The sequence below is a fragment of the Austrofundulus limnaeus genome, unplaced genomic scaffold (genome assembly GCF_001266775.1).
Source record: "Austrofundulus limnaeus strain Quisiro unplaced genomic scaffold, Austrofundulus_limnaeus-1.0 Scaffold843, whole genome shotgun sequence".
In the NCBI taxonomy this organism is placed as follows: Eukaryota; Metazoa; Chordata; class Actinopteri; order Cyprinodontiformes; family Rivulidae; genus Austrofundulus; species Austrofundulus limnaeus.
Genome location: NW_013953245.1, coordinates 29,453 through 37,879, shown reverse-complemented (window position 1 = coordinate 37,879; position 8,427 = coordinate 29,453). Strand labels below are relative to the sequence as shown.

At 40.0% G+C, this 8,427-nt stretch overlaps 1 protein-coding gene across 2 annotated transcripts in view; it reads right to left on the bottom strand.

Annotated features, from left to right (window-relative positions):
• Window positions 1-8,146, bottom strand: part of poc5 (POC5 centriolar protein homolog (Chlamydomonas)) — a 10,058-nt gene extending 1,912 nt beyond the window's left edge. Inside the window, exons 1-10 of one of the 2 annotated variants that reach the window (XM_014029027.1) lie at window positions 8,076-8,146; window positions 7,460-7,543; window positions 7,215-7,338; window positions 5,131-5,229; window positions 4,795-4,988; window positions 2,683-2,859; window positions 2,148-2,252; window positions 1,877-2,056; window positions 1,499-1,682; window positions 607-740 (exon numbers count right to left, since the gene is read on the bottom strand). In XM_014029027.1, coding sequence (XP_013884481.1) covers window positions 607-740; window positions 1,499-1,682; window positions 1,877-2,056; window positions 2,148-2,252; window positions 2,683-2,859; window positions 4,795-4,988; window positions 5,131-5,229; window positions 7,215-7,338; window positions 7,460-7,543 — 1,281 coding nt within the window. In that variant the 5' untranslated portion in view covers window positions 8,076-8,146. Of the gene's footprint in view, window positions 1-606; window positions 741-1,498; window positions 1,683-1,876; window positions 2,057-2,147; window positions 2,253-2,682; window positions 2,860-4,794; window positions 4,989-5,130; window positions 5,230-7,214; window positions 7,339-7,459; window positions 7,563-8,075 lie in introns of those variants that run through there. The other variant, XM_014029028.1, reaches the window with a different exon arrangement.
• Window positions 8,147-8,427: the final 281 nt, after the last annotated feature.

Genomic DNA, 8,427 nt, shown 5'->3' with positions numbered 1-8,427 from the left:
GTTATCTGAGTATCCAAAGCATATCCAAAATGAGCGTACGCATGGGTCAAAGCTGGCGTGAGGCACCGCACATTTTCACGTTAAGTTTGGATTTTATAAATCACAACCTTGGCGTAAAAAGTGGCGTACGCAAGTTTCTGGGCTCAAATTGTGCGTACGCCAGTTTTATAAATCTGACCCCTGGGCTCAAATTGTGCGTACGCCAGTTTTATAAATCCGACCCCAGAAAACGGATGGGCGGACAATTTATATTGTTAGTCTAAATTATTACATTTAAAACTGTAACTCTAATTCAAGCAGAATAGCCTATTGTCAACATAATCATAGAGTGTGATTTATTTTCAACTCAAAATATCTTCAAACTAATGAAATATAAAGTTGAAGAAAACCTGTCTGGATAACAGCAGACTGACTGCTCGTAAAATATACAACAGGTCTGGACCACTCATGAATTTTGTTTGTATCTGAAAAAAATCTTAGAATACAAAAAAATTGGTGAATGCCACAAATTCTCCTAAATCACTCGTACGCACAACTTAAGAACAAATCTGTTCGTACGAATGGTTCTTGCATGAGGCCCAATGTTTTTATGAAATTATCAGTCACCACATCATCGTGCTCCCTTTGAGAGGACTCTGGCTGTTCAAAGTGGACCGGACTAAACCTTGACGAGGTGGAGGGATACGGCTGGATGTGAGCTGGTGGAGCTGATCTAGGTTCATCCTGAGGAGGTGAAGAGTCTGCAGAGAAAATAAAGTATACAGTGGGTATCTGGTTAAAACAAACAGGCTGACTCTGACTCAGAACAAAGAATATTATGTTAAATGTCAATATCTATCCTCTCATAAGACACCTGCATAACTTCTGCTTTGGGCAGATTTCAAAAAGTGGTGTATCGTGTCTTGAGCATAATAAAGTATTTATACAAAAAAAGCTGAATATTTCACCTGATTAATGACGAAGATCTTAAAGGAACAGGGAAGACGATTAAATTAGTCCAGTCTGACAGTAAGATGATGACAAACATTTCAGGTTGCAAAACTCATTAAACTTGGGGAGCAGATGGACGAGCAGAGAACCATGCAAGAACAAGCTTAAATATAATGAGATCCAGCTTCAGCAGCCATGTGTTTGAGCAGAACTGCTGCTTTATATAGAAAATCCTGACTTTTGTTCCAACACGATGGCAGGATGTAAATTTGGCACAGACGACAGTAAACCATATATTTATCCGAGCTAACGTCTTGGAAGCTTTGCGTTGCGCTCTGGTCACAACAAAGAGTTTTGGGACCTGGTTAGTACCGGTGACCTCTTCTATAAAAATGAGGTGTTGAGCTGATCTTTGTCCTGTCATGAGATTAAATCTAAACATCAAGTAACAAGTAGCCTTTTTTTCTCTTGGTCCTTATTTCAAGTAGGTAAAACAATAAAACTAATCAATAATTATTGACATGAACTGATTTGAAACACTTATTACACTACCAGTCGTGTTACAGACCATGCTGTTCATCAAACGGGGGCTGCTCTGGTCGTCCCTCTGTAGACTGGAACATGGTGAGAGCCTCCATGTTGAGGGCACAAACACCCCTCATGAAGGCTTTCTTCATCGACTCCTCGCAKCGCTCTCGCTCTACTCGCAGCCTCTGGATCTCTGCCTGAGCTTTCGCTAGAGCCTTGCCGTGCTGTGGATCAGGCAGCAAAGCATGGAGAGAATACTGGTCATCAGTTTGAATCACAGCATATTTGTAATATTTTCTAAGGTTTGATATCTGGGAAGCACCTTAGATAGATAAACAACACTTAAAGAATAAATTCAGCAGATCCAAYACACACAGCTTTTTATTTAAAGGTAATTTAGTCACTTTGCTGTATTTACCTCCTCTAGCTTAGTCTCATACTCTGTAGATAGACAGGCGCAGACCTCTTCAGCTTTTAATTGACAAGCTCGCTCAACCTTAACYTTCCAGTGTTTCTGAATGAGACTGTGCCAGCCTAACCACACTTTCTTCTTCAGCTGCAAATTGTAGTGCTGCCGCGCTGCCTGAAAAGCACGAGCCTGTTGGGGGGAAAACACAAAAAATCATTAAAAAAAACATTACAAAAGTAAACTTTAATAAAGAAAAACTTGTTGGAATCAGAATTTATACTTCTTCTTTGGCCTCTGCATGCTGAAGTCTCCATTTAGTGAAGGCTCTCATCTTTTCAAGCTTTTCTTTCTGTTTGTCCAACACTTGGCTCAGGTTCATGATCACCTGCAGGAGGAAACATCAAACAATACACGTACCACYAACATCATTTACAATATACGTATTGAACTGATAAACCAATATTTACTGTGGTTATAGGTTCTTGTATTATTAGAAATTTTAACTTAAACTCAGTCACATCAATTTGATTTTTTTCATTACAGCCATTSCAAGATGATCACAAAAATGCAAAATAAGCATCTGATAAATAATAAATATATTAAGCAAATTTCAATAGGACATAAACTGAAATAGACCTTTTACTACATCTGTGCAAAAAATGTTTAATGCAAAAAAAAAAAAGAATATGATGCAACATATAAGCCCTCATTATAGCTCTTTGGTGTTTTAGCCCATTTTTTTTCTCTTTTCAGTTTTAATCCGTGTTTACTGCCCGTGTTATGATGTGCTACAGAAATCAAATTACTACACATACCTCGTCTTTCCTCTGGTTGGAAGTCTCGTAGGTGTGTAGCAGCTCCTTAAGGGCATCTTGTTCTGACTTCAGGCCAGCTGTCTGGGCTGCATGCCTTTCCCTCTCCTTCATCATCTCCAGCTTGTGTTGCTCCATGAAGGCGTATTTCCACTTGCGTAGCTCCGTCAGCACATTTGACTACAAAGGAAACAGACTTGGAAAGTCGCAGGACGTTTTGCTTTACTGTTTTTATAGCGGACATAAACCCAAACCTTTTTAATGAGGTGTGTAAACCAGACTGCTGCTGACAGAAACAGCTAAATTCAGGCAGCGTGCAGATTTCCTCTCCAGTCTGTTCCACTATTATTTTGGTTTTGCAACCGAATGCTTACATGGTCAAAGTCAAACAGCCTTTATCTCCAAAAGTAAATTGAATTTAAAAGTCAAGCAGCTGATTTTGCGGACTTCCCCAACTCATTCCATAATCACAAGATCTAAGGAGGAGTATTTACAGTTTTCCTCCCTAAAAGCTCTGCTTCTCTCTGCCTTTTCTCAAGTCAAATTCTTGCCTTTTTTTAATCAATGCCGACGGGTTATCTACTTTCCGTGAATGAGATGTACAACAGCAGAAGAAAAAGGGCAGGATGGACACGCACAACATCAATGACCTCCAGAATAATTCCACTGGAAGGCACACATTTAAAAAGGTCACCACTTCCAGGACACGCACAGCTGTCATCAATTAAATGGATTCTTAAAGGGCCTATATCATGTGTTTCTCAGGCATATATTTAAATTCTATACCATAATAAAGTATCTATGTCACCTTTACTTGTTATTAAAATGTTGTTTATATGTTTAAATAGAAAATAAACAATTTCTCATCATATTTGTTTCTAAACGCCTTGAAATTGGCCTCTGTCTCTTTAAGAACCACCTTCAGCTTCTGTCCCGCCCATTTCAGCACAGGCGGGTGTGTGTGCTCTGTGATGAGGAAGCTCAGCTTGGAGACACAGCCCAGAGGAGGAGTTGATCCTAAAAGGTGGTTCTAGTCCCAACCGGTGGTTTTTGCTCCCCTGCCTGGCTGCCTCAGGACACTACAGGATTTCTCAAAYGTGCRTGAATGAGTCAAAACAAGACTCTGGGCATGTTTTGATGAGAGTATAACATTATAACATGATATAAAACTCAAAAAAGTTGATTTTACATGATATTGCCCCTTTAAGACTTAGTTCCTTCACAAGCTCTGATCTTGTTATAACCCTCAGGTTTTAGTTAGAACAACTCTAAATGTAAATAAAATAAAAATCAATAATATCATATTGATTGATTTTACAGTTTTATAAAATAACAGCCTGGTGATAGACGAATTAAAGATATTTTTTGAAAGTTATTTTATTAACACTGAAGACAAATCCAAAATTGCCTTTAAATGATCCAAACTCATATTGGGGCCTGTTTTGCTGTTACCCACTCATGAAAAACTAACATCTCCTAATAAACTGTGTTTAAAGGGGCAATATTATGTGCTTTCCAAGCCTATATTTCAATTTTATACTAAAATAAAGTAACTATGTCACATTTTCAGCTTATGAAAGAGCTATATATTGTAAAAATCCTCAAAACAATTTACTTCTCATCTTGACAGTTTCTAAACCTCTTGAAATAGGTCTCTTGTCTCTTTAAGAAAATCCAACTACTTCGGTCACGTCCATTTCAGCACGTAGCCTGCCGGAGTTGCGGAGCAGGTGGGKGGGGGGGCTCTGCCATAAGGAAGCTTGGCTTAAAGACGCATCTCAGAGGAGGAGCTTGTCCCAAAAGGACACAACCCAGAGGCGTTTCTGGTACCAAAAGGCATTTCTGGTCCCCACCTGTTGTTTTGCTCCTCAGCATGGCTTCCTAAAAACGCTGCAGGATTTCTCAGACATGCATGAATGAGTCAGAGCAAGGCTTTGGGCATGTTTTTTTATGACAGTATAACATTATAACATGATATAAAACTAAAAAAAAAGTTGATTTTACATGATATTGCCCCTTTAAGTCTTATAAAACCACTGAACGTTGTAGCTTAGTTTTCAAACTAGTATTTACTGAGTGTGAAAGGATTTTTATGGTGTCAGAAAGTAAACTAACCTTCAGGTTGCTACTCCATGTATCCAGAATGTTGTCCATTTTACTAATGTTCTCCTGTGAAATAAACATCTCTGTCACAGCAGGCTCCGGGGGGTCTAGGCTGTCCAACCTCTCAAATGGCACCTGGATATTTTTTGAGGGTGCGTCTGAGAGAGCTGACGCCCTGCTGGACGACTGACCTGCCTTTCTGTCAGCTACAAGGCAGAAAACACAAATGGAGCACGTGAAACCACACTTTATTATTACGGTCTGAGCCATGTATTTCTGAGCCTCGTCAGTATAAAGGAGAACGAATATGAAACTGATCGCTTTTTCTTTGTGTTTTATTGCTTTTACCGGTGGAAGCTCTTGAAGGTGCGGCAATTAAAGGGGAAGCCTGTGATGATCTGACACTCTTGCTGGAATGCCTCCCATCTTTAGCCTCCGTTGTAGATTCTGTCAAGAGTTAAACATAGATAAAACACAAATACTGTCAAAATAAACCTGGAATCAAATGATTAAAAAAGGTGAGAGTAAAAATCAGAAAACAGAAGACAGGTTAAGACTAGAATACTATGTGCTGAATAAGATGCTTCTTGTCCAAGAATGCATTTGTGTCAATATCTTAATTAAATTCTGCGGGGAGGAGAGGAGAAAGCCTGCACTCTAAAGATCACTGTGGGCACAGTTCCAGGAGATCATTACCAATCAGCCTGTCTGCTCTCTACATCCCTGTGCGCAGCTCCACGACAGTTAAAGCACTAAACCTTCAATGAGAGCAGAAACAGAGGGGAGGGGGAGGTGTCTGATGGACTGTTTAAGAAGGGAGGAAGAGACAGGGGGTGCAACGGGGCAGACGGATATCTAGTCTGYTACTGCAGATAAGCTGGAAATCTGAAAACACAAAGCTGATGAACAGACACTAAACTTCATGCATGTTGAGATGACAAATCTCCTTTAAAAGTTTTATTTTATTTTTTAACCTTTATTTAACCAGGCAAATCCCACTGAGATCACAGTCTCTTTTGCAAGAGAGGCTTGGGGTGGGATTGATAAAGCTTGTACAAAATGAGCCCAGAAACTTGCGTACGCCACTTTTCACRCAAAGGTTGTGATTTATAAAATCCAAACTTGATGTGAAAATGTGCGGTGCCTCACGCCAGCTCTGACCCATGCGTACTCTCATTTTGGAGACGGGAAGCTGCGACACAGATGGTGAAGTGAGGAATTAGAGCCACACTGTGTAATGATCACTGTCAGATATTTAATTTACCTTCATAATCAAACTTTGGTTTTTATTCAGCGTTATCATCAGCTTTCTTAACGGTATTATTTATGCTTCTGCTGCTGAACCATGAGGACCTTTGAAATAAAAAACTTAAATCTTAAATAAAAGTTCACACATCTCCATTCATCTCCTTTCTCCTAAGACGACCCCGACCCACAGACCCTTCCCCGACAAGAGACATTTCAACAGCACAACAGCAAAAGCCACGCAGGGTGCGTTCACCCTCGCCAGCGTGAATGTGTTATAAAACTTCACTTTTTAAAGTCCGTAGTTTTCGCGCGTGCAGGGCTGTGGGGATGTAAGGGGGTGAGGAGACGATCAGCAGCAGATAACAGCAGGCAGGATGGGGAGGACAGGAGAAGAGCGGTGAACTTATTTCTAACTTTATGTGACTTATTTAATTTTATTGATTGTTTTGTCCTGCAGGCTCTGAGAGAAAATAAATTTGAAGCTGAGTTTTTGAAAAAAAATTGTTAGATTGCTCTAAACGTCTGTAAACCTGCAAAATGATGGAAAATCTGTGTCAATTACAGACATTCTGTTCACGTGAGCAGTTGTTGTGAGCAGTTGACCTGTCATCCTCCAGACGCACGAYGCAGCGTGTCTGAGCCAATCGCTTCTTTTGACATTGATCAACTGACTGATTTAAATACATCTTAACATTAATGAGGTACTTTGCACTGACTGTTTATAGTTCAGTGTGGGCGTGTAGAGGGCAGAACCTGAGGCGGGACCTCGTGCGCAAACTCTGAGGTGTGGCTGTGGTCTAAAAAGGAAAGGTGCAGAAATGTGCGTACGCAAGRTTTTATAAATCTGAATTTTTTTCTTTGGCGTACTCCATTTTCACCTTTTGGCCGTAGGTTCACTTTTAGTATGGTTTCCACGCAATCCTTWATAAATCTGACCTCTGGACCTGAAGGGAGTTTATGGACTGTGGGAGGAAATCAAGAGTACCTGGAGAAAACCAATGAGGAGAACATACAAACTTCACAGAGAAAGACCCCAGGTTCAAACCAGGGTTTGAATCCAGGACCTTCTTGCTGCGAGGCAAAAATGCTAACGACTATTAAGTTGTCGTGCAGCCATGTTTTTTTAGGAAATGATTGAAAAAGTGTGCATTTATAGATGTGTCTTGCACTCAAAGCCAACTTACCCAGTTGATGCTGTAACTTGGTTTTATCTTTACTCTGAGAAATCAGACCTTTCGACCGACCACTGGCAAATGTCTCAAGCTTRGGGGTGACAACAGCATGGTGGAGGAGCTCCTCATACTCATCCTGCAAACAAACACAGACGAACAATGTCCTGAACAACTTTTCTGTAAGAACACTGTACGTARCATTACTTTTCACAGATTTGAACTGTGACTGCTTTCACATTAAGGTTGTTTATATTTACCTGCAGCTCAGACGAGACAGAGCTTCCCCGGTCCGAGTCTTTGGGCAGAACTGGACTGGTTGGTTGTTCTCCGTCTGAGGACATCTAAGTGCAAACAAACATAAAGCAGTGGCAGCAGCTGTGATTGAAAACATGTTGAGCTAACAATGTCAGATTAGACTGAATCACACAGGATTTATATGTCCGTGACACATACATGCATCATACATGACAGGGTCTGCTTGGATTTAAGGCACTATACAAACATATTCACACCGAAGAACTAAACTTTTTATTCACTACAGTTAATCATGAAAACGTGCTAACATTTCTAAATAAGTTGGATAGTTCAATCTACAACGGCACAAAACGGATCTTAAAAGTTGTTTGATATAATTTAACACAAATAAAAAAATTAGCAGTAGCTTACTTGTGCTTTAAAACAAAAAGACGAAAAAATGCATTCAAACTGTGTTTTAGCTTAAGTTGTTTTCTTGACTCGTACACCTTTACTGACTCTTTTAGCTAGCTAATGTTTGCAGACCAAAGTTCGCCACAGTTTATCGTAATAAAAACACCTAAATAAACAGTTTGAAGCAAGAAGGCCTGCACACAAAAATACATGCAACACACTCACTTGTTTATGTGTTCGTAAAAGGGAACACCGTTCTTTCGATATAGGTCGTCAGTTGGAAAGTGCTTGCTTTGCTGTTTCAAACAGGCTTACGCACAAACAACGCGTCTTCTGATTGGCTATTACTTCCACAGCTTTCAGTAAAACGTCCCTGATTGGTTCACCTATTTCTATGGCAACGACAAGCGGAACAACGCTCTGTCTGCTAGAATAAAAGAAAAACCGCATGTTTACACCATTCATGTGAATTTGGATGTATAATTGTTTAATTTACCTTAAATTTGACCGTCTATGGAAGCATAATATAATGGCACCGCGTGTTAGTAAGTAAAATATCCCCCACCCCGACCCAAAT